At 38.8% G+C, this 27,197-nt stretch overlaps 1 protein-coding gene across 3 annotated transcripts in view; it reads left to right on the forward strand.

The window, feature by feature from the left end:
• Positions 1-860: 860 nt before the first annotated feature.
• MAP2K6 (mitogen-activated protein kinase kinase 6) overlaps positions 861-27,197 on the forward strand; it is a 121,661-nt gene continuing 95,324 nt past the window's right edge. For all 3 annotated transcript variants that reach the window (XM_069482814.1, XM_069482816.1, XM_069482817.1), the window contains exon 1: positions 861-1,076. In XM_069482814.1, coding sequence (XP_069338915.1) covers positions 1,061-1,076 — 16 coding nt within the window. In that variant the 5' untranslated portion in view covers positions 861-1,060. The remainder of the gene's footprint in view (positions 1,077-27,197) is intronic.

Genomic DNA, 27,197 nt, shown 5'->3' on the forward strand with positions numbered 1-27,197 from the left:
CAAATACCTGTTAATTTTGTTTAATAAATTCAAGATATTTGATTTTGTACACGTACGATTACCACCCACTTTCTCCCCTACGCCAGGGGATCTCCTCCCCACTAGGTGAGCAAAAGCATCTAAATATCGTAACTCTCAAAAAGTTAGCTTTGACATATAAAAAGCAGAACTTCCTCTGTAACCCTGTAAGAAATGAGAAGTCCCCAATCTCCCGGCCCCACACCTACCCCGTACTGAATTTCAGGTTCCTTCAAAATAACTGACCTGGGTCGTTTTTTAATAGATACAACTTTGCATCTTCTCTGCAGTGCAAAGGTAACTTTGCCTCCAGCCCAGCCAAATTGCCAACAAATTCTGCATGAGAGAAAAATGTTTTTAAAAATGGAGGAGTGAGGGTAAAACGTCTACATGCAGGAACAGTACAACAGGTGCTGAGCTGCATAATCAACACACTAAACACCCAAACAGACCTTCTAGGCGAGCCAAAGCTTCTTTAGCTAACCTAATGTTTTTCAGCTGTTGTTTTAGGGGCTTTGCGAGAACAAAAATGCCCCCTCCCCTTGGCTTTGCTGTTTTGCGCCTGTCACTTACTACTGAGTGTGTACCTGACTTGTTCATCTGGGTTCAATCTTTGTTGCACCCAGTCAACTCGCTCGGCGACCCGGGCGACCACGTTTCCTTAAATCAGAGCCTCGTAGCCTCCGCAGGGAACTACATTACCCAGCGGCCCCCGCGCTCTTCGCAGGAAGGACGTCTGCGCACTAAGATACTCAGTTCCAAGTTTGGAGCTTTTAGCTGCCAGCCCTGGCCCATCATGTAGCTGCAGCACAGCCTTCCCTAACGTTGCAACTGGGGAAAAAATCACTTTCCAGTCTGTTTTGCAAGGTGTGCATTTCCATCTTGATTCCCTGAAAGTCCATCTGCTGCATCGGTCAAGAGAAACTCCACTTGCATGAAGATTGCACGCCTGCAGCTTGCATCTTTGTTGCAAAACTAGCTACAGAAGAGAAGCAAGGCAAAGTCTTTTGTGCTCCCCTCCCCCATCAAAGGAAAGGGGAAAATGTCTCAGTCGAAAGGTAAGAGCCTATTTGCATTACTTGCAAAAATGCAAAGGGTTGTGCATGCATTTATGAATGCATGGATGCAATTTTCGCCTGGCGATTGCATTTTTAAGTTTGAGGTTTTCCACAGCTCAGTTGCATTTCCTGTTTAGTATGTGTCTTTTTTTGCAGACACAGAGAGTTCCTGTAAGGCAGGGCTTGCAGTTCAGCTGTGCATTGACGTTATTTGCATTCTTCTGCTAGGATTACTGAGCTCTTTTTGCCTTTTGCACAGTCAGGAGAGATAGAGCAGGTTGGTAGCGTCTAAATATGCAATGCTTTATATAATTGTAAAATTCTTTAGTATGCACACATATTATAAGTAATTTTGTGTGCAACAGGAATACAAACTTTCTGAAAGTATGTAGGTGAAGATGAAAGGTAAAACTTGAGTTAAGCTACTAGAAGATTAATGTAATCTTATATTCTTTTGGGAATAAACCGTTGCAGCGCCGGTATTTAGCTAAATTTCCATTGATATCACTTTGAACATTAGGCAACTTTTGATTTTTAAAGGAAGTAAAGGTGAAGGGTGAATAAGACCATATTACAAAAAAGCAGACAAGAAGTCTTGCTCTTCGGAGATTTTGCACTTTACGCCAATTCCTTATTGGCTCACAGTATTTAGAAGCAGCAGTGAGGACCTAATGTTTTATGTCTGCCCATTTGAGAGATGCTTTGCATCTGGGGGGGAGGGAAATATTGAGGGGGGAACAGTACTTTTAAGCATTACAACAATGTGAGGAGACTGCACTGTTTCATTGACAACCATAATGAAATCTTTGAAGTGCATAATTGTATATATTTAGTAGGCTATACTAGGTCAGAAGTTCAGGATTATGGTTGTTTTCTTTATTTTTTTTTCTTTTTCTTAATTTTTTAAACACAGTTGTATTTTGCAGGCTTAATGTCATCCTGGGGAGGGGATTAAAAAAACTCCTGACATGGCATAAGAGAACTGAGGGAGTGCTGTCAGATGCCTGTGGGACCCTAAGTCACTTGTTTCAGGACAATTCCTTCTTTACCATAGAGAAAGCATATGCCATATGAGAATGTATGGAATGAAGAAGAGATAAGTTAGGTACCAGTGAATTAGGCGACCTGTGCCACTATCTGAGTAAGACCTGGTGAAATTAAAGTGTCTAATAAGCTTTTTGCTGCTTTTTTTTTTTTTTTTTGGAGTAGTTGTACCACTTTTTAATTTTACCTGATGGGAGTCATAATATCTCAGCAACCCAAGAAGAAAGTTATATTTTCAAGAATTCAAAGTAGGACTCTGCTTTTCTTCGAGTATTAGGGGAGAATGAAAATCTGAAAAGTTAATAGTGTTGAAGAACTTAGAAATTGGCATTATGAAGTAGAAATGTTCCTTTAATAGGGAAAACCTAAAATCTAATTGAGGAGAAAAGTAGCAGTTTAGAAGAGGCAGTCCATGCTTTGGTGTATTAAAGAGATGGCATCTAGTTACTTTGTATTTGGGAAACATTCACTCATTCATTTAATTCAGTTTCATGTATGTATAAATATATTATGATATGCATGTTTATATACATACATGTGTGTTATATATGCATATATACATATGTGTGTGTGTGTGCATAAGAGATTTGGGTGACACACAAAATATTTAAAATGAAGTCCTTTCCTTCAGGGAACTTACTTTCTGGTTGGGGTAAGCAAGTATGTATGGAAATCATTATAATTCAAGTTAACAGGATAGGTATTGAAGAGAAATGGTGCTATTGGAATCTAGAGATTGAAGCGATCTTTCTATTTGGGGGACAGTCAGGAAAGTGTGTGAAGAAGGTATGGTTTACTATGATCTTATCTTTCGACCTTAGGGTCTAAACTAAATCATTCTCCTTTTTGCATACTTTTGGGGTCATTCTTAAGGTAGCTCCCTCTCAGTAGAGAACGTTTTCCAGTTGGGAAGCTAAAGGAAATTTTAGGACAGCACTCTTCACTTATGGATGTGCCTATAATGGATCAGATACTGGTAGTCCTTCAGATCAATTCCCAATGACCCAGATGAGTTTTCTTAATTGGAATCTGTTTAAAAAGTGCATCTGGTACGAACATGGGGTTTGTGTCCAAAAGAAAATTTATTGGTAGAAAGAAGTGGGTGATCATTTTAGAAATGGCAAAGGAGCCTTGGCCTGGACTTTAAATGTGGAATCGGCCTAATCCAGCTATGCTATTCTCAAATGGCCAGAACACTTTTTGCAGTACCAAACTTCTTGTTTAATATACTCTGACCAAATAAAATGGGAGGAAAAGTGAAAGGTAGATACAATCTCATAGTATTGAAGAATTTAACAACATGTTCAATTCAAGAACCTTTACGAACTTTCTAGATCACTATAATTCGGTTTTACAGACCTCTAATTTAAGGCACAGCAGAGGCAAAAGAATTACAGACTCCCTGGGAGCTGGAAGGACTGGGTTATTTCTTTCCAGCCTTACCAACAGTGAGATTCCGAGAAAGAATTTCTTAAAAAGAAATTTTGTTTTCCACAGTAGTAACTTTAGGTGGTATGCTTTTCAGCTTGTTTATATTAGCTGTCTGGGGTTGAGCTGACATTTTTCAAATATTAAAGCAGTAGAATGCCTTTTGAGGAAATCTGAAATGTAAGTTAACAGGAAGGGCACCCAGAAAGTGCAGGAATTCCTGCACATTACAGGAAGACAAGCTACAGGAAAAATGTGTCATCTACACTACCCAGGAGAGAAAAACCATTGTTATCAGCTATAATGATCTTCCGAGGGAGGGAAGAAGGGAAAGAGAGAAAGGGGAGGCCTTGCATCTCCAAGTACACCTGAAAATATACAAAAAGTTTGACCCTGTTAAAATATACTCTTTCTCACTGCTCCTCCTATTCACCTTTAAAAATACTAGTTTTGTTTTAATATAGTAATAAGTAAATCATGTAAGAAATGCATAATTCAGAAGCATATAGCAGAGTGGTAGAAAAGGGCTTAACCCTATTGAGTTCTTTGCCTCTGTAATTCATTCTACCCTGGGAAATGAAATGTGTAAATTTCTCATTCCGTGTAAATTCCTTTGTTGGATTGTACCAGACGGACTTGTCATGCTTAGTTTGTAATCTGAGCCAGTATGTTTTATAACCCCGTACATCTTAGGACACAAAATCAGAATAGATACCTTGGGTTTCCTGAGCTTGTTTTGTAATAGTGCTGCATTCAGTTCTTTATAGCTTGCTACATGTCAGCTGTAGGGGTTCCAGGGGGGTCTCTTGGTGGTAAATTTAATGCTGGAGAAAAGAGTTGAGATTCTCATGCCTTTGGTTTTCACAGGTTAGTATTATTTAACTACTCACCAGTATTTTAAAATCAGAAAGCTCTATAAGGAATATTTTTAAAACTTAAAAGAAAAAAAATTACATAAATAATACTCATTATAGAAACATTAGAAAAGGAAAATAAGAATTACTAGTTACTGCAGTATACATTTGGGCATATATCCTTTTGGAGATACATATAAATATATGTGTATATGAAACATTCCAAATGTGTGTAAAACTGTCTATTTAGTTAGATTTTGTTTCACTTACCAATATAGTGTGAAGTATTCTGAAGTTAATATATTTCTACTTTCATAGTATCCAGTTGCACTGATTTTATTTAAATCGAATCTTAATGTTTATTAACTTTCATTATAAAGAATATTGCCTGCTGTGATGATCATCCCAAGTCATACATTATTGTGCATAGTATGGCCTTAGATTAAATTCCAAGCAGCAAAACCACAGGTTATGGATGTTCAACTCTTCTCACTCTCTGTTCTCTTTTGTACCTTCTGAAAATAGCTTTTTTGTTATTATAAAAATGATGTGTACTCATTAAAAAATTCAAACCAAAGAGAATTTCATAGTAAGAATATAAAACTCACCCAACATCACACCACCCATAGCTAATTAGTGTTAACTTTTTGGTGACAATCTCTGCATTTGTCCATACATACATACATATTCATACATGCTATTTTACACACTATATATGCCATTTTGTAACTTGCTCTTTTATACTCTGCCATATATCTTGGATATCCTTCTATATTAGTACACATGTGGTTACCTCATTCTTTTTAACAATTGTATATTTTCATTTTTAAGAATGTAGTCAATTATTTAATCTCTCATTAGATTTTCACAGTTTCCATTTTTTTTTTTTCACAGCTAGAAACATACCTTGAACATACATCTTTGCACATTTGCCCAATTATTTCTTTAGGATGATTCCTAGAAGTGGAAGTCCTGGGTCAAAAGGCATGCATAAATATATTGCCAAATTGCCCTCTAGAGAGGTAACACTAATTCTCGTTTCCACCAATCATGTTTGGAAGTACCCATTCTTTCCTTTCAAGCGTTTTGGTAAATATTGCAAAGTAAATTGCTCTCCAGAAAGGTTATACCTTTCTTCATCCTGGGTATAAAAATTTGGAAAAATCTGTGACAATTTGATAAAAGGTATTAATACTCTGCTCTTATTTGTGCTTTTTTGTAATAAAGCAGTTAACGTTTTCACTTTTTCTGACAATTGTGTCTCATGTGTTTGAATTTGGTTTTTTTTTTTTTTCATTGAGTATGTCTTTAAAATTTTAATTTGGGGATCAAATTATTTTAAAAGTTAGGCCATAAAATTCCAAGATTGTTGGTTAGGGAATCATAGGTTGAAAGTTGGGTCCCATGCATCTAAACAATTTAATTATTTGATGAGTTCTCATTTTAATTTTAATCAAAATGTCTTAAGTAAATAGCACATATTTTACCAACTCATTTTGTTTATATGGTCTATAGCTATCCAGGCCTATATGAAAATAATAAGAAAAATGTACTGATCTGATTAATATTTGAATCTGGGAAATAACTTACTATTGGGCATTTCTTCATTTTCAGTTATGTCTACAGGCAAAAGTAGTTTTTCTTTAGTTTTATAAATAACCCTTAAATAGCACTTGGTTGTGTTATGTGTATTGTTACAGAATAATTTAATTTAACTTTGCTTTCCTGTGTAATACCTAATCACCAAAGGTGGTTGACTTAAATTAACTAGGTTTGTTAAAAGAATTAAGTCTAGATGACCTCACAAGTTATTTAAGTTAATCCTTAACATAGCCATAGTCAACGTGCCTATTTATGCATCCTGATATTAAAAGGATAGAATTTAGAACTAGGAAAGGAGTTTCATAGTCCAATCACTTCATTTTAGAAATGAGCTAACGGGGGCCTTGAAAGTGAGTGATTTGCCTAAAAACATGATTAGCACCTTAAGTAGAACTTAGATCTCCTGATTCTCTGTCCCAAAGTTCTTTTCACTAAACCATACACCAACACTAGCAATCTACATTTATAAATTTTTTTTCCCCTCAGAATCTTTAGTATATTTCACATTATTTTGCTTTGTTTGTTTTTGTGGGACTCAGGCTGTCAAGGGGGGTACTGATGGTACAATTAGCGGGGGTTATTTTTCTGTGCTCAAGAAATGGTGATATATGAATCATGGTGGTGGGATTTCCTACCAATTCTCTCTCTGCCAGAGGATATTTTGTTAATGCTCTCATTTTGATTCCCGGTGCCTACATTGTACAGCTGCAAGTTTTAACCACTGTAATTGTTGTCTGCCTTTTATGGACTATCTTGTTTGAAAACCCCTGCTGGGTAGTTTAACTTCTTTTATATCTTTGCATCTCCAACTCTTTTAGCGTTGTGCTTATCAGTAATAAGTGCTCAATAAATATCTGACAATTCAAGTATTTTTCATCATTAGGGGTAACCATCATTTTTTCCGTAAGTCTTATAAAACGTTTGAGGTCATTAAATTGTATTGCAATTTTCTTCTTGTGCTTTTTTGTTTGCGTTAGTATTGCCATTATGTCTTTGCTTGATTATTTGCAAATTGCAAGAATAGCATAAAAAGCCACTTCCAGGCCGGGCGCGGTGGCTCACGCCTGTAATCCTAGCACTCTGGGAGGCCGAGGCGGGTGGATTGCTCAAGGTCAGGAGTTCGAGACCAGCCTGAGCGAGACCCCGTCTCTACTAAAAATAGAAAGACATTATATGGACAACTAAAAATCTATATAGAAAAAATTAGCCGGGCATAGTGGCGCATGCCTGTAGTCCCAGCTACTTGGGAGGCTGAGGCAGTAGGATCGCTTAAGCCCAGGAGTCTGAGGTTGCTGTGAGCTAAGCTGACGCCACGGCACTCACTCTAGCCTGGGCAACAAAATGAGACTCTGTCTCAACAAAAAAAAAAAAAAAAAAAAAAAAGCCACTTCCAATGGCTAAAAAAGTATTGTTTCTCCTACCTAGGCCCTCTGAACAGATTTAAAGGTTGCATGATCCTTCGCTAATTTTCCCTTCTAACAATATGCGATGCTAAGATGAGTTGTCCAAAGAATCCAATCCGATGGGATTGCAGTGAATTTCTCCATCCTGTGCTGGTTTCAGGAGCTGGTTTATAAGTCTGTGGAGCCTCTGAAGGGTTGTCAGAGACAAAGTTTTTAACAGCCGGCTGCCCTCTGACAAAACAGAGAACTCTGTAAGGACAACCTCCAAATGAAATGATTCTCCACTTCCTCCTTGGCCACCTCCACTGCCATCACCCACCCTGTTCCACTCTGTTTCCTTAGATGGTCTTCCTTCCCCAAGCTGGTCCATACAGTTTGGTACGTAATTCATAATCTTCCTCTTTCTACATTGAAGAGGATATTCAGGTTATAATCCACACACAATGAAGTCTATCAAAATCATTGTAATTTAGTCAACTCAACTCTGAGTTGAAACATTGAATAGGCACTTGTAGCATCCCTCATCACCTGTTTGACTTTTTAGTTTGTACATCCCTCCTTAAGTCAGATCCTTGGGATCAGCCTTCCTTGTACAGACCATTAGCCCCAGATCTAGATGCTGAACACACTCCCGATGCTGACATCATCATCACTTACTGTATGCCAGTCACTTTTCACATACTATGCTTTTTTTTTTTTTTGATACAGGATCTCACTCTGTTGCCCAGGCTAGAGTGCAGTGGTGTCATCAAAGCTCAATGCAACCACAAACTCCTGGGCTCAAGTGATCCTCCTGCCTCAGCCTCCCAAAGTGCTAGGATGACAGACTTGAGCAACTGTGCCCAGCCTCATGTAGTATGCTTTTGAATGTCCCATAAACACTGTGGAGTCAGATACTGTTATCCTTAATTTACAACTGAGGAAATTGATTGTTGTTAGCCACTTTGCCCATGGCCTGATAGCCAGCCAGTTAGTGGCAGAGGCAGGATGCAAAGCCAGTACTGTCTGACCAGAGAGGCCATGCTTGTAACCAGGAGTCAGCAAATTATAGTTACTGGGCCAAATCCTGCATCACTTGTTTTAAAGTATAGCCCATTAGTTAAAATGATTTTCCCAATTTTAAATGATTGAAAAAAAACCAAAATGATATTTCATGATGCATGAAAATTATACACAATTCATATTCAGCATCCACGAATAAAGTTTTATCAGAACACAGTTATAGTCATTCATTTATATGTTTTCCATCGCTGCTTTTTGCTCTACAGTAGTAGAATTGAGTAGTCGCAATGAAGACCATATATCCCACAAAGCCAAAAATATTAACTGTATAGTCCTTTTCAGAAAAAAGTTTGCCGATGCTGTCCTTTATGACTTTCTTTACTCAATCGAATAGTGGGGTCTTTTCATGACGGAGCTCCCAGATTACATTCTTCTTTACCTTTAATTTAAAGTGTTAACCTGCATGACTACTGGTCTGCTACTCAGCCAGTGACCTCTTGGGTCCCGCCTGCAGGAAATGTCTGAGTGGTGTTTCTCCTGGTTATGAGAATTGTAGATCATTGCTCATTTCCGCTGAACTAAGCTACCCGTCTCCTTTAGCCCATCTCGGGGTCTTTCCACCTTAGTTGTGCTCTTCCTGTTTGCTTTATATTTCTTTTCTTTTCTTCTTTCCTTTCCATGAGAAACTGTTAATTAACTCTTTTCCCAGACTCTTCATTCCCCTCTTCTTGATCCCACATTTTGTTTAGAAAGCAAATAAACTAAAAACAACTCTCATGCTACCACCATTGCCTGGCTTTTTTGGTTGTCATCATGACCCAGCTCAGAGGTTCCATCACTTCTTTTGCCTGAAGAGGAAAACCTCCCTCCATACGTAGTGAGACAGCTTCCACTGTACCCAGAAAGATTTCCCGTTATCATCTCCTACAAAGGTTAGAGCTGTTTTCTTACATTAACCCCCTAATTCTGGGTGGGCAATTTTCTTTTTTGAGTTATGGGTATCCTTTGCTGACAGAGTCACTTAAATCATGGGTATTTTGTATACTTAGGATGGGAGGTTGTGATAAAAGTTCTGAAAATGAAAGGAGGCGAAAGCCACATGAAAACAGAGTAGCTTTGGGAGGATGAGCCTAGATTTGTTCACCATATTCAGAATGAGGTGAATTTAAGTCATGTACAAGGAAATGCTAATTCCTGCCATCCCAGATGGTATCAAGCTGTGATTCTTTTTGTGTTCCAGATACTGTCCTTAGTGATGGACATGAATTATGTCATTTACTCTCATTAGGGCTCAGTGGTGTGATGCCCTATTTTGTGGATGAGCCAACTGAGGCCAGAGAGGTTAAGAACTTGCTGTAGATGTCAAACTGATAGCAGCTGAGCAGAGGCTGTAGTCAAAATCTGCCTGATGCCAGAATCTGAGCTCCCGGCTACTTCACTTAAACTATCACTCCAAAATAAATTGATGAGACCCATAACACAAAAGACATGGTTGGAGGTAGAAAACATGAGTGGATTCCATAGGAATTTGGATAGATTTGGGCATACCAGGGTCAAGTATGGTAATTAAAAGGGGCTAACCTGTATCTAAGTATATACAGTTTCCTTTTGACATATTCCCTTAAGTGTCTATTGATCACAGAGTACTTGGTCTGACTCATTCTGATCCTTAAGGTTGAATTCCAAGTAGAAACTGCTCATTGGTTAAAGGAAGCTGATTACAGTGTGCCCACTGATAGATACTGGTCTGTATATACAGGAAGTTTATGTTAAAACACTGTTAACAAATTATTGATTCCATTTGCTGTCTTTTTGGCTGTATCACATAAAAAATAAGCAGATTCAGACTTGTGTGTTTCCTTATACATCTAAGTTAAATTGCTTTAAAACAGCAATAAGAACTTGGCTAACGTGGCATTTTACCTAAGTACCAGAATACTGCAGCCCCTTTTTGGCTTAGTGGTTTCCTTTCTTCTTGGTTATCTGTATGTAAATGTAACAGGTGCAGTTTCTTTGAAATTATGAATAAACTCATGTCTCCAGTGTTTTCCTCTTGTACTGGACAGTGTGGAAGAAACTGGAATTGCCTATTTTTGTGGCAAAGGGGGTTGGAAATGAGTATCCTTTTTAACCAGTGAAGTCTTTCTTGGCTTTTTCTCCAGCCAAAGCAGAACAGTCACACCTATGCCTCACCTGTCTCCCATGATCCCATGCTGAAGCCATTGCGAATAGATGGTCTGGATTTTGTGGGACAAGTTATTTATTCCCTTCCTTTATTCTTTTGCCTCCAATTCCACATGAGATGGGATGAATTAGCAGTAAGAAGAGTAAGGCTAGAATCTGAAGAACGAGTAAGAACAGAATAGTAAAGAGTGTGGGAATTATTTTGCATTAAGTATGCAGAGATAGTCTACCCATGATATTTGAAAACATTGCAAGGTAGTCTCTCTACTTTATTTACCCCTTCCTGCACCCTAGACCCTTTGCCATTTGAAAAAAAAAATAATCCCCAAAACTCTGGACATACCTAAAGAGAGAACTTGGATAAGAGGATGTTCAGATCAATTCAACAAATGCCTTTTTGATCAATTGTTACATTTAAGATATTACTATAGGTAGAAATTGATAGAAATGCATTTGATTCTACCATTTCACTTGTCAGCTATGTGGCCTTGGAAAATCTACTTAACCTCTAGCTTCAGTTTCCTCACCTTCTAAATGGAAAGACTGACACTCACGGGGTTGTTAGGAAGATTAAGCAAGGTCATGCATGTAGTATGCTTTGCTCAGTGCTTGGCATTCATTTATTCAACAGATATTTATTGAGTGCACTTTGGTGTTTGAGGCATTTCACTATAGTAGTCTCTCCATAAACATAAATTTGCTTCATTCTTTCTTTCATTTTAGTCCTTAAGGAGCTCATAGTCTAGTAGGAGGTGAGAAAAGCACAAAATAAACCATACATAAGCACATAAGCAAAAATAAGTAAATAAAAGAACAAAAATGTGCAGAATACAAACTAGACTCCTAGTTTGTTTAAAAGAAGTACCATTAGTTGGGAAACCCTATGATTAAGAGAGAGCTCAGGAAAAGTGTTTACAATGGGTGCAGAAGTATCAATTTGATTGTCACAGTTGATGAGGAAATTGGGTTCTAGATCCAAAGTAGGTATGGGAAGGACTCTTGACTTCCAGTATCCACTGGCAGCAATAGATTATTAATATAGGCAGAACAATTCCTTAGAAGAATAATAAAAGGAAAATGCTCTAGCAAAACATGTGGAGCTTCACAGACCTTAACTTGTGTTTTCTAAGAACTTGGTTTTTCTTACCAAGATAAATACTGTCGTATTTGATCACGATACGTATGGTCACAATAGGTCAATAAATGGAATTTATCATCTCTCATACTTTCAGGTGATTTTTTGGATTGTGGAAACTCCAGGAAATCTAGAGGTTAATAGTTAAACAAGTATATCATATCAACCAGGTTTATAGATACACTGTAATTATATAAGCGAGCTGTTGGTTCAATAATCAACGTCTAGCTAGGTCAGGGAATACTTTCCAGAGCATGGCCACAGCTGTAATTTTCATTTTTTATAACCTACTAACATGCCAACCTGTCTTTTCCATTTCTTAGTGCTTTTTTCTGTTCTAGAATCATCTGAAATCAGTTTAAGAGGATGAAACTGCTCAGTGTTCTTCTGAATTCTCATTTCACTTACCTTAAGAGTAGAGCTCTAAGAGGTTCTTTGTTTTATCAAACTTACTTTCTCAAGCATGGTATTGGGTATAGGCAAGGGAGTTCATAAATTTTTTTTGTACTTTTGGTTTCAGAAAAATACAGTTTAAAAGGTAAATATATTTAATATGATTGATAGATTAATTTTTTCTTTTATTATTTTGGTTTGAAGAACAGAGTGACATATAGCTCTGGGGCTCACAGTGGGTTTATTCTCCATGAACCTATTACTTTGTCACCTTCTTTCTCCTCAATGACTTCATTCAACCAGAGTCAGTACAGTGGGAGATAAGGGTGAACTGTGTCACCCACAGTCATGCAAGCTGCAGGGCAGTTTTTGCCTCACCTGGCTATGCATCTGAAAAAGAACATATGACCCAGCCAGGTAGGCAGGACCTGCCAGCCATATCATCTCATTAAGTGGCTTACAAAGTCTTCTTGCTCAGGACTTTGTTCCTGAATGAGCTTTTATTTTTACAAGGAAAGTAGGGAGAACATGCAAGATGTAATTCTGGAATTGGTTTAAGAATGAGATTGAGAAATTCTGACATATTAGAGTTAGAATAATTTTTTTCCCTCTCAAATTTCATTCTTTCTTTCTAATGTGACCTACCTAAGGACAAGACAAGTAGTCAGTGTTCAGCAGGATGTGGGAGGTGGAGGACTGTTTATTTCTTAATTGTCTTTAACAGGCATTATTTAATAATTGAATAAATTATCTGCACCTTGCACCGTGCTTGGTGAATACAAAGGTGAATAGAATCCTACTTCTACCCTTGAGAAGCTCATAGTCTGATGGAATATATTTGCTTGCTAGGGCTGTTGTAAGAAAGTACCATAAATTGGGTGGCTTGAACAACAGAAATTTATTGTCTTACGTTTCTGGAGGCTGGAAGTCTAAGATCGAGATGGCAGTAGGGTTGGCTCCATCAGACAGCTGTGAAAAAGAATCTTTTTCAAGCTTCTCCCCTAGATTTTGATGGTTTGCTGGCAATCCTTGGCATTCCTTGCCCTTGTAGACTCACAGCCCGGACTCTGCCTTCGTGTTCACATGGCATTCTCCCTGTCTGTGTGTCTGTATCCAAATTTCTCTTTTTACAAGAAGCCAGTCTCATTAAAGTAGGGGCCCACCCTACTCCAGTCTGACATCATGTTAATTAATTATATGTGCAGGGAGCCTATTTTCAAGTAAGGTCACATTCTGAGATGCTGGTGGTTAGGACTTGCATATTAATTTTGAGGGGACATAGTTCAACCCATAACACGAAAGACAAACATGTCAGCAAACTAATGCTACTCTGTGTGATATGCATGTAAGTTCTGGTACAAGATGCAGGTAGGATACTGAGGAAGGTGAGGTGTATAATTCAACCTGGGAAGATCAGGAAAGCCTGCGGGTAGAGGGAGGACCTCAACTTGGTATTAATAGAACTTGAAGTGTGGTTCTCAGGAGAATAAGGAAGCAAAACAAGAGACTTTGCCATCTGGTCCTTGAGCAGACTACCTGCTCTTTCTTCTGGTTTTCTACTGTTAGTGACAGACTGGATGCTTCTAAACTGGGGTGTGTTAAATTGGAAAACACACACACATACATGCGTGCACATGCACACATACACACACACACGCTGTTGCTATGTTGATTCCCAAAACTTAATTAGTGTTTAGTGGCAATGAGACCTACAAAAAACTCTCAGTAGTTGTGACAGGCAACTTTGATGTTTAGATACAGGGACAGGAATTGGTGGTTAGGGGAAGGCGGTATCTTTCCCATTGTATCAAATGGTCTAGATCTATTGGAACAAGGTTTAGGAAGGAATGGGAGTAAGAACCAACCTAGGCAAAATTTACTTTTAGAAAAGGTTTGTAAGTCTTAAAAAAAAAAAAAAAAGCACTACTTGAGTGTTTCCAAGCTTCTTGCAATATTGATTATTAAAAGATCTTTTCAACCGTACGTATACTTATTAGAGCTAATAGACAGCTTTATCTTCTTAATGTGATCTGGGTACATTTAACATAAAATTATGTATAAAAGTACCAGGAACTCTTTCAGTAAGGAAGAACAGTAAGGAAAGAAATTGTCAGCCATGTTGGGTAAGATGGTTTGGGGTAAGGTCAGGGAGAAGGAACTTTTCCAGCTTAGAACAGATGTCTGTCATCCATCAGGTTGTCCTGCCAGGGTGTTCATGGTTGCAGGCAGCAAATGTGGGGGGTCCAGGTGAGCAACCCAGAGAAAGTCACAGCAAGGTGAGGCTGAGGCTTGGGTATCCTCAGAGCTGGGGCCGTGGTCTTGGGACAGGTGACGCAAATAATGAAAAACAGGTGGGCAACAGAGGCTAGGCAGAAAGTCAAGAATTAGATGAGTCAACGTGGAAGGAAAAGAAAGAAAGAATCAACAGGTCAGTTGGAAAGCAGGGATCAGAGAGTGAAAGGATCTAAGAAACCAGGCAATAATATAGGTTTTATTCCATATTAGTCCTGCCTGTAAGACATGAATATATACCTTTGTTTCTTTCAGCTCAGAAGCAATCTTTGTTCATCTGGCTATTGTGAGAAGATGCACTCATAAGAAGCCTGGGGTGGTAGGGTTTAGAAGGATACACAGAAAAAGAGCAACAAAAACTAGTTTGGGCCCTGTTTCAAACAAGTCCAGACTTCTCTTCAATGCTGAGTACCTGTGCACGGCTCTCTAAGTGGGACCAAGAGAGGCAGAGGAAAACAGGAAGTAGTGAATCAGCTGGATTGTCAGGCCACTTGGTGTGAGACAGAACCCAGCTACTGGTTTCCTCTCTCAGTTTCAGAGGAGCACACAGTCCAATGGGAATAAGTAACCCTGAGCCCTAGACTTCTAAGCCCAAGGCAAAGCTGGATAGAAGAAATGCAAATGCTACAGCAAGTGTCGTACTATTATTCTGTTCTGAATATACATCAGGGGATGTAGGGAGACTCACTCTTTGAGAACACGTTCGGCCAGTATCAAGAACCTGCACAATTTTCATACTCTTTGATCCTGCATTTTTATTTATGGGACTCTATCTTGTAATACTGATTATTGGGTGCCTACTGTGTGCAAAACTTTGTGAGAAGCACTTTACTAATTAGCTCTAATCCTCCTAAAAATCGGAGAGGCAGGCAATATTATCTCCATTTTACAAACGAGGAAATTGGAACTCAGGTGAATAACTTGTCCCAGACTATATTGTTAGTGGTTGCAGAGCTGGGATTTGAATCTAGTTTATTTAAACTCTAAAGTTCATGCTTCTAACTATGCCACTGCCATGTCAAAATGGTGAAAAATAGAAACACCTTTATTGTGTACTAGTGAGGCAATAGCTTCAGCTATCAGATACCTGCCTGATGTATTGCCTTCTCATCACCTGTTGTGAACAGAGGGCAATAACATTAATGGAAAGATGCTTATGACTCAGGAAGAAAGGATATCAATATATCTGGTGTGTGATTACAAATAAGTGCATGTGTTTGTGTGTATTTTGTTTTTATCTTAAGTAAAAGAGTCTTTATTAGGGATAACATCATTGAATTCAGTTGCAGGACGTAAAGCTGGGCCTGGTAGAAACTAAGTAATGCATTCTCTGACTCCCTCCCTCTTTCTTCCTCTTCCTTTGCTGGGCCCCTCATTTGGCTTTTCTCTGAATGTCTTCTCTGCTCTCTGCCTTCCTCTGTGGACCAGGCTTTTGCTAACTCAACATACACATGGTTTAAAAGAGCCACTAGCCCTGCATCTATGTGACTTTGTAGTTGTTTTAGTACTCATTGTTTTTTGGCCGCTTACAATCTCTTGTCTGAGATCAAATTACCTATCTCCCTTCTCATCCCCCCCCCCAAATAAATCCGATAATCTGATGATGAGTGGCTGTCAGGTTGGCTGGATCTGAGTCAGATGTTCATCCCTGTGCATGTGAACAGTTATTACGTGGCCCTCTGCCCACTTCGAGGTGCCATAGGACCAGGTTACTTGAGTAGGGGGTGTAGGTAAGACATTCAAATTGATGGACATCCTCAGCAGACTGGAAGGAAATGCATTAAGAAAATGAAAGCAATGAACATGGGTGGTTAGACTTACACTTACATGAAGCTTTGAAAGTCTTGTGACCTGGGCTGTCTTACATCATTCTTTTAAGGAAAATTCATTATAAAGTTGCACACTCTTGATCACAAAGAAGTTGGTTATTAAAGGAGGTGCATCTTGGATTTATTCATGTTCCCTTGAGTGGAAGAGGCTCAGACCATATATACTCTCATTTGTTCTGTTGCTGGTTACCTATATAAGGAGGCCATTGGAGCAGTAAAAAGAACAATAATACCATCTGCTATACAAACTGAGGCAATGCCCTTGAACTGAGAGAACAACATAGAAAAGGTATACCCGTGCTCTCTAATGGCTAAGTGACAAATACAAGATTAATTGTCCATTGATGTAACAGTTGCCCATGTATATGTAATACAGAGTTTGGGCAACAGATACCAGGCAAAATGTGAAGACAAGACTTTATAATCATCATGGAATATTACGTCTAGCAGAGGCTTTAGAAATCATCTAGGTTAGACTGGGTGGGGTGGCTCATATCTATAATCCTAGCACTTTGGGAGGCTGAGGTGGGAGGATGGGGCCAGTAGTTGGAGACCAGCCTGATCAAGAGTGAGACCCTGTCTGTACAAAAATAATAATAAAAAAAAAAATTAGCCCAGCATGGTGGCATGTGCCTGTAGTCCTAGCTTCTCAGGAATCTGAGCCAGGAGGATGGCTTGAGCCCAGGAGTTATGATCGTGCCTCTGTACTCTAACTTGGGTGACAGAGTGAGACCCTGTCTCAAAAAAGAAAAAAATCTTCTAGGCTGATCACCTCACTTTATAGATGAAGCAATTATGACTAAGAGAGATTAAGTAACTGGAAAGTCCAAGGCAGTGATAAGCCAAGTATGGAAGACAGATCTCCTGAAACTCACACCTGGGCTGTTGTTAGCATCTCAGGCACATAAGTCAAACTTTGACTCTCTGGAGAGCCCTTATATTCTTCCTATAAAGATAGAAGCTAACTTCTGAGGCTTAAAGACAAAAAACAAACAAGAGTACCAAACACAGTAGAAATCAGGACCTCTGTTTAATCAGTCGGTCGTCAGAAGATTGAATGGCTATGTTCAATCATGCATGTTGCCATTCATCCATTTATTAATTCCCTGGACATTTATTAGCTTCTTCTATGTGTGGTTCATTGCTAGGTATATAGCAGGGAGTACACAGACAGATGATTTCCAGAAGCTCACAGTCTAATGGGGGACAGATGTGTCCACCAGTATTTGTGATTTAATGATAGCTCAAAGGAAAAGTAATTAACTGCTTAGATCTTAAAAGGTGAATGGAAGAATGAGGGATTGTGAGTGGGGTAGTCAGAGCAGACCCAGCTTTGGTCTGTGGGGCAGTGTGAAATGTCACAAGTATCCAGGAAATCCTAAAGCTCTGTGTGGTTGAAATGTAAGGATCACCTAGCAGAACAGTGAGAGATGAAGTAGGAGAAACAGGCAGGGACCAAGGTGTGGAAGGTCTTGCAATTCAGGAAGCATTCATTGCCTGACTCAATATACTATGAAGTGCTCCTTTTCGAGAAAGGGTTGCCTCCAGCAGCTAGATTAGCATAATTTTGTATTTTAGACTCCACTGTGCATCTATGTCCCTTAGCAACAGGTTTTTGTTAATATTCTGAGCTTGCTATGGAATGGAGAGCCAAATTGGCTTTGAAGAGTTTTCTTTTGGCAAATCTATAACTTACTTTATCAGAAAAAAAAAAAAAGGATACTAACCTTTGTATGGAAGAGAATTTGCACTGGTTGATTAATATTGAACGTAGTTTTCTTTACTATTTGATGACTCAACCCATAATGACATTTTGTTGGCATTTCACCAACTTGCCCTTGCCTCTGTTCAACAGGGCATGCCTTGAGGACTGATGATATGGTTTTTACTCATACAGCATGTCTCCCACCCTGCTTTTTGTTTTTTAGCTAACTAACTTACCATTGCTGCCTGCCAAGAACCAGGGAGCCTGCTGGCTCTCCCCATGTGCCTCCTCCATGAGGTCATGCTAGTACTATCACATCTGAGTGCCTGCCATTCTGGAGGTTTTGCAGAACACAAAACTCAGCCTCTGTGCTGTAGAGCTGGAGACTCTGGACCTTTGGAAGGATCTTAATTCCTGAAAGAGAAGAGTGCTCCAGGGTTGAACAGAGAGCCTTACAAAAGTGTAGGAGGGAACACCTAGGTGAGGATGAAATGCACAACCAAACCTTAGGTGCTCTCTTCCAAATTTCATAAACAGTTAATATTATTTCTTTTTTTTTTTAACTTGAAATTTCCAAAGTCTGTATCCACAGCCTTGCATAGTTCTTAGCAACAAACTTAGCAACAAATCAGAGAAAAAAAATCAACTAGTCATCCGTATTTTTAACCAGATCTGTGATCTCATTTACATGATCTAAGCTCCTGGGGCCTCAGTTTCCCCTTCTGTAACTGGATGGTCACTACATTTCTGTTGTCTTAAAGACATGCCTAATTTGATTGGGAAGATACATTAAGGCTAAAGCATGTGGACAATATAGAGATATTGTGCAAATTCAGAAGCATAAAATTAAGATGGGTGAACACTAGTGGATGGAATGTTTCAAACATTTTCCCTTTTCTCCACTCAAGGTGGGCTCCAGGAAATCATCTGTGCTTTTATTGTTTTTGGTAAAAGTTTGGAAGAAATTAACTGCTTAAACCATACTCTAATAGTAACATGAATTTATATATATATAAATTTATTTATATGTAACTGACTCTTGTTTGTTTTCAAAAATTCATTTTCCCATTTTCACTCTGTTAAGAAAGGTAAATAATAGAGATAGGCCAGGAGAGATAGCCTCTAGGAGGCTGATGCAGGAGGATCGCCTGAGGTCAGGAGTTCAAGACCAGCCTGAGCAAGAGTGAGACCCCATCTCTATAAAAATAGAAAAATTAACGGGGTGTGGTAGCGAGCACCTGTAGTTCCAGCTACTCAGGGGGCTGAGGCAGGAGGATTGCTTGAGCCCAGGAGTTTGATGAGGCCACAGCAGTGTAGTCCAGGCAACAGAGCAAGACTCTGTCTCAAAAAACAAACAAAAAGCCCAATAGAGATAGAGGAAAAAAATGGCCTTTGTACTAGAGTTGTAAATACTACAATGTATGACCAAGAAAGATTGCAAAGTCTTCCAAGAAAAGGGACAGCATCAACTTTGTGAGTTGTTTAGATCACATGTTCCTGAAAGTTTAAAAAATAGTAATTTCAAATATATTCCAATCATTTGGAATTGATTTAAAAGAAAGAAAATAGATGTGCTGCCAACAGCATTAGATTGTTAGACTGCAAACAGCACTTAAAAAGAAGTGAGCAGCTGTCACGCTTCTCTGTCCTCTGTATAGATTTCAGTTTGGAAAGATAACAAGTTTGAAAATTAACAGATCTCATCTAAATTCCACCCTTTTTCCTGGAGCTTCTACTACCCTAACCCTGCCCTGCCCAAGAGAACAGCGCTTTGATTCTCTTGATCCAAAGAACTTTTGCTTCCCTTTTCTCACTGTTGGATATGCTAATTGTCAGGCAGGGTTAACATGAGAATTGATGAAGAAATGGTATAATTATTTTTGTTTTATGATAGTGATTATGCAGTAAAGATTCTGCATATATTTTTACAAAAATGACTAAATGGGGGTTTTTGCTTTGGTTATTTACATATTGGATCTTTGTGTCAATGTCAAGAGACATGTTTCTGTCCTGTTTATAATGCTTTATCCTCAGAGTCAGGCTCAGTGGCTGGCACACACGAGGTGGTTAACAAGTACTTTTTAAATAAATCATTTATTTTCATAAGCATCCAGGGCTAGCCTTATGCAAACTTGTAAAGTGGACTAAGGTGGTCTTTGGCAAATTCCGTCTGCCTTTTCTAGCCTTTCCTCTCACTTCTCATAAGAGAACCTCTTGTTGCACCTGCAGAATCCTTGTGTGTCCTCTTTATATATATATTTTTTTGGTGGTAAAATACGTATAACATAAACTTCACTATTTTAATCATTGTGAAGTGTACAATTCAGTGGCTTTTAGTAAATTCACAAGGTTGTGCAATAATCACCACTTGTAGTTCCAAAACATTTTCATCACCACAGAAGGAAACCCTGTATGCATTAAGCAGTCACTCCTCAACCCCTCTTCCCCAGTCCCTGGCAAACACTAATCTACTTTCTATAACATTTCTATGGATTTGCCTATTCTAGATATTTCCTATGAATGGGATTATACACTGTGTGGCCTTTTGTGTCTTGCTGCTTTCACTTAGCAAAACGTTTTCAGGGTCCATCCATGTTGTAGCATGTATCAGTATTTCATTCCTTTGGTGGCTGGATAATATTCCATTGTATTGATTTATCACATTTTTTTCCTCCTTACATTTCCTGCCCAAATCTAGTGTCTAAAGACCAGCTGAAAAACTAGTTAATGAATTACATATAAGTGTAGCTAATAGAACTTAAACTGAGAACTCATCCACGGGAATTTGCATTGTTCAGGTGAAAACAGCATAAAATAAAGTAATACATTTTTAATGGTGAAATTTCAGAGATAGGGAGACATTTCCAAGGGAACATGAGACTTTCCAGTGCCACCTAAGTATATATTCATGAGTGGCAAACATTTTGTAAAGCTAAGTCTACCAAAACTGTGGGACTGGGAAAAGCATTGAATTGAGCAGATGGGCACACAGGTTCTGATCTTGGTTTAGTTGTTAGCTAACTGGGTCACCTGCATTTCCCTGGGTCCAGTGTTTCTGTTTGTTGTTTTGGTAACTTCGGGTTTGGCTTTGTATTAAGCCCTCTCCTAAGGTCATTTACATGCATTATCTAATTTAATCCTCACAAAAATTATATGGACAGTGTATAATTTTTATTTACTTCTTTTTTTGGAGATAAGACACCTGCTCTGTCACCTGGGCTAGAAGGCAGTGGCGTCATCATAGCTCATTGCAACCTCAAACTTCTGGGCTCAAATGATCCTCCTGCCGCAGCCTCCTGAGTCTCTGGGACTACAGCATGTACCACTACACCTGGCTGATTTTTCTATTTTTTATAGAGATGAGGTCAGGCTGGTCTCGAATTTCTGTCCTCAAGGAATCTTCCTGCCTTGGCCTCCCAGAATGCTAGGATTATAGGTGTGAGCCACCACACCTGGCCTTATTCACATTTTATAAATGAGGAGTCAGTAAATGAGGAGGTGTAGAAGAATGAATACCATAGCTGAAGGTTTTTATTCTAGTAAATTCTGAGGGAAAGACTCAAATTCATGTCTGACTATCTTTAATCTTGAGCTCGTAACCACTGTATGGTAGGGATTGGCTAACTGGCCTTTTGCATGGTTTTGTACAGCCTGTAAGCTACATAGTTGGTACATTTTAAAATGCTTTTAAAAAATCAAAAGAAGAATATTTCATGGCATGTGCAAATTATATGGAGTTTGTTTCAGCATCTATAAATAAAGTTTTATTGGAATACAGACCCACTCATTTCATTGTGCATTATCTCTCTGCATTTGTGTTGCAACAGCAGAGTTGAGTTATTGGGACAGAAACTTATTGGTCCAAAATACCCAAATATTTACCATCTGGCCCTTTACAGAACAAATTTGTTTGTTATCATTCATAAAAAGGAGGCAGAAAAGGAATTAAATTTTTCCTTAGGCCCCTTTCAGCTTTAATGTTCTGAGAATTATAGAGAAATTGCTTAGATCTTCTGTTTTCCTGGGAGGGCTCCATCTCTCTGTGCCCTTCCTCACTCTTAATATTTGAGTTTGCCTCTTTTCTAAAAAAGATTGAGTCCATCTAAAATAGATACCTCACTTCCACCCCCCAGCCAAACATTCATGCCCTGACCTCCCCTCTCTCTCTGAATCTATCCTTTCATCTATTCTTGATTCATCTATTCTGAGAAATAACAATATTACCATTTATTAGATGCCTGTGATCTCAAGCACTCAATGGGGTTGTGAAGAAGGTTTAGAGATGATATATGTAAGGTCAGGTATATTATTTCCATTTTTGGGATGAGAGAGTTGAAGCTTGGGGAGGTCAAATTGCTTCTCCAGGATGCATGTTAGTAAGTTGTGGTGCCAGAGTCTGAACCCCAGTCTTGCTGGTCCTAAGGCCATTACTTCCCTTGTCTGATGTTATCTTTGCACTCTGTGCCTACAGCTATCTCCCCCTTGCCATACCCCACCGCATTCCTTTGTGTATGCCCTCTTTATTTTTTTTCCCTTATTTTTTAAATGGTCTTTCTCCTTTGTATTAAGTTTGCTTCCTGAAAACAACATTCCCTTGGGCCAGCTCCTCTTCTACCTGAAATAACTACTTTAGCTACTAAGAATTGGAATAGCATTTCTTGAGCCAGTAGATTCACACACCAGATACTGTGCTAAATACTGTATGTGTTGTCTCATTTAAATCTTGTAATAACTTTATGAGGTTGCTACTATTATTACCATTTAAAAAGGGAGGAAACTAAGGCTTGAAAAGGGTAAGAAATTATCCAGGGGCATACAGTTAGAAAGAGATTGAGCAGGGATTTGAACCCTCTGTACATTTTAATCACTCTACCTGCCTAAACTAACTCACTCCTCATCCCATATGATTCCTTTTCTCTGAAGCCTTACATTGGTCCCGTCTGGCTGATTCCTTTTTAACTCCACCTATTCTCTTCTACATCTTACAGTCTGATACCTACTTTCTTTATGTTACTGACACTCTCTTATGGCTCACCTATGACTTTTTTCTTTTATCATTTCCATTTTATGTAGAGGACTTCTTCAGCCGTTCTTTTCTAAAATTTATTTTCTATTTTTTTTTTTTTGTAGAGATAGAGTCTTACTATATTGCCCAGGCTGGTCTCAAACTCCTGGCCTCAGGCATTCCTCCCTCCTTGGTCTCCCTAAGTTCTGGGATTACAGGCATGAGCCACCGTGCCCAGTCCTTTTGCCACTCTTTAAGGGTAGGTCTGCTGGTGACAGATTCTCATAGTTTTTCTTCATCTGAGAATGTCTTGCTTTCCCTTTCATTTCTGAAGGGTAGTTTACCTGCATATAGAATTCTGAGTTGATAGTTTTCTTTCAGTGCTTGAAAAATGCTGTGCCACTTCCTTCTAGTCTCCATTGTTTCTGAACAGAAATCTGTTGTCATTCAACTTGTTTTCCGCTGTATGTAATGAATTGTTTCTTTCTGGCTGCTTTCAAGATTTTTTTGTTTGTTTGTTTAGTTTTTAGAAGTTTTACTATGAAATTTCTGAAGTTTCATAGTGTTTTGGCTTGACTTTCTTTGGGTTTATCCTGTTTGGAGTTTGCACAGGTTCTTGAATCCATTGGGGTGTGTGTGCATGTGTGTGTGTATATATACATACATATATATACACATACATATATATATTTCTCAAATTTGGGAAAATGTCAGCCGTTACAGACATGTTCTGCTTAATGATGGGAATGCATTCTGAGAAATGTGTCATTAGGCACTTTTGTTGTGTGAACATCATAGTTACACAAATGTAGGTAGTATAGCCTACTGCACTCCTAGGATTTATTGCATGGCCTATTGCTCCTAGGCCACAAACCTGTACAACATGTATTGGATATTATAGGCAATTGTAACACAGTAGTAAGTATTGGGGTATCTAAACATAGAAAAAGTACAGTAAAATATGGTTTTAATCTTATGGGACCACCATCATATATGTGGTCTGTTGTTGACCAAATGCCATTATGCAGCACATGACTGTATTTCTCTGAATACTTTTTCATGCCCAGTTTCTTTCTCCTCTTCTTCTGAGAGTCCACTGACATGCATGTTATATCTTTTGTAATATTAATAGTTTCTCACATTCCTGAGGATCTGTTTATATATCTTTTAAGTCTATTTTCTCTCTTCTTTTCAGATTGGGTAGTTTCTATTGATCTGTCTTCAAATTCACCAATTCTTTTTTCATATCCTCCATTCTGCTGTTGAGACCATCCATTGAGATTTTTCATTTTGGTTATTGTATTTTGTAGTTTTAAATTTCCATTTGGTACTTCTTTATATATGCCATTTCTTTGCTGAAACATTCTCTTTTGTTTCAAGCATATTCAATTGCTTGTTGAAGCATTTTTGTGATGGCTGCTTTAAAGTCCTTGTCAGATGATTCTAACTTCTGTGTCTTCTCAGGGTTGATTACTTTTTCTCCTTCAGTTTGAGATATCCTGTTTCTTGGTATGATGAGTGATTTTTGATGGAAACCTGGACATTTTGTGTATTATGTTATATGACTTTGGTTCTTATTTAAACCTTATGGTTTAGAAGGTCTCCTTTGATACCACATTGGTGGGTGAAAGGGGGTGCTGCCTCTTTACTGCCAGGTGGGGATAGAATGCTTATGTTCTCCACTTGTCCTCTGTCAACACCTGGAGGAAAGGAGCTCCCTGTTACTGCTAGGTGGGGGCGATTCAGCCTCCCCACTAGGCCTCCATTGACTTTCTCAGTATTACTCACTGTTCAGTTGACAAAAGTCTGAATGCTTATTCTATGATAGTTCTTTGAAATAGTTACCAAAGAAAGAAAGATGGACAAGGACTAGTTTTATGCACTTGCATTTGAGAGTGAGGGTCTCTTTAAGGTTGTGCCCTAGGTCCCTTACTTGCCTTAACCTAATCCTGGCCCTGGTAAGACCTTCACTTGTCCTAGGAGCTCACAACTGGGGTGAAGGGAAGAGTTTCCTCTCAAAACCAAGGAAAGCATAATTGCCACAGTACAGAGAAAACAGTGGTTAATTTTACAAGAGGGGGGGGTGGGTGGGGTAGAGTTAGGAAAGCTTCACAGTGGAAGTGACATTTGAGCAGGGTTTTGAAGGATAAGTTCTCCAGCAAGGGGCATATATTTTAATCAGAGTGATGAGCCTGGGAAATGCAAAGGAGACATGAGCATGTCCTGTGTGCTCTGCAAATTCTGGTATGCCTGGGATGTTCCTGGGTTTTATTGTCCATATTTTACTAAAAAGTCCATGCTCTTCGTCTAAAATCCCATTCTACTTTCATATGAAAGGTCTGAGTATAGTTGGCCCTAAACTACTTTTTGATAATCTAATGTCCTACGGTTGTCTTTCTGTACCATTGACCTACAATTGGATTACTTTCAGGATATTTTCCCCTTCTATGCCTGTGGTTTGCAGTGTGATATATATTATGAATGGAAAGGGTGAACAGGGCCAGGAGGTTTAATGGTACCTCATTTGGTGGTTTTAGGATGGAGCAGGGTGCTCTGCCTGGTCCTGGTTGATTTCTTGGCCTTGAGGATGATTTCTGAGTTTAACAGAGTTTTCTATCAAAAGGTACAGAAAGTGATTCTTGTTGATTTTGGCAAGAAAAAAATTTATTGAAAGAATGTGGGGTAGCTCATTCCAGAGGGCCCAGAACTAGAATTAGAGGTGACAGAGCTGGAATAAAGCCCCCGAAAACACCATGGAAAGGGTCTGGTGCAGGTACCACTGCTCCCACCAGTGGATCCAGATATCAGTACCACCACTACTGGACGTAGGGTGTGGTCATCATCAGAACTGCTGGCAGTAAAGCTTTCTCGAACTACATGGAGATGATACTGTCATAGTCAAGTGCTGAAATGGATCCTGTGCTGTCCCTGCCTGCCCTGGGCTCATACTCTAGCTGCAAAGGATGCTGGGAGTGTCTAGCACTTTCAGCTTCTACAGTGAGTGGCAGGCTGTGCCGCAAGAAGTAGAGGATTTTCCAAATGTAGAAGGGGAGTAAGATGTCAAATGCGTGACAGATGTCCACTGCAATCTCCAAGATACCTGTTGCATGCATGCTGTTAACTTTCATTCAATGGAGACTTATAGGAAATCCAAAGTATATCTGCCTCAGGAAAAGATTTTAACTCTCTGAGATAGAGGAAGGAAACTCGACTCAGGGAAGTTAAGCAGTGGAGAGAAAACTCTTAAGTCTTAAATTACTTCCTGACCTCAAAAGCAAAAGGGCTGGCTCAGCCTTAGCTGTGTCTGTCAGTGAGCTAATTCTAGTTCACTTAACAAAAGTAAAATTTTAAAATGTTAACAGCATTGCCTTGATTTGTGAGTGATTTTCAGAAATCATAGATAAATTTCGTTTGGTCCATATTCAAAACTTGATGAAGTAGAACAGGTGTTTTTCTTATTTTGCAGCTGGGAAAACTTGTGTGTGTTTAAATGAAGTAGCTTGTTTTGGGGTTATGTGACTAGGAGGTAAACCCAAGGCTAGGATACAGTCTCTCCATTTCTCTTTTAGTATTCTCACTGTTCCACGAGTATTTCCCTGTAATAATTCCATTTTCTTTGGGTAACAAATGAACTGTTTCTAAAGCCTGTACCATAAAGAGTACTAAAACAGCCCCTGATTTTATGTGTAATGATTGGGTTGATAGGACAGACACACTAGCTTTATTTCTCATGGGTGGTTATTTGGATGAGGGATATGGTGCATTTCTGTACTCTGGCTTGAAAAAGTAAACCCTGTGAAGGTCTGTCTTCCTTATTTTGAGATATTTATACTATCAACTTCAGTTTCCAATGTATCAATTTTAGGTTTAGTTCAAATTTATTCCAGTTCATTAAAATATGCATTGCACATGGCATAAGAAATCAAATAGGTACGCACACACCTAAGGAGTTAAGAGTTTAAGCAAGAAAAAATGTTTATTTTTCGCCCTGAAACAAAGGTATTTTGGACATGTAGCATGTTGCTTTACCAGCTGCTGCTTTCTTTAGCATTAGATTTGCTTTCATTGCTGTAGTCTCTTCTGGTGATTACTAAAAACCTGGGTTGGGGAGGGTGGATCTATCACTTTGCCTAAGAATATCAAGTTTATATAATCACGCCAATAATTGACAGTTTACTGTTAGCAACAGAACTCTCGTATTCTCCTAGGGAGTGAGAACACGGTACAAGGATACAGCCTGTATTT

The sequence above is a fragment of the Eulemur rufifrons genome, chromosome 9 (genome assembly GCF_041146395.1).
Source record: "Eulemur rufifrons isolate Redbay chromosome 9, OSU_ERuf_1, whole genome shotgun sequence".
Taxonomy (NCBI): Eukaryota; Metazoa; Chordata; class Mammalia; order Primates; family Lemuridae; genus Eulemur; species Eulemur rufifrons.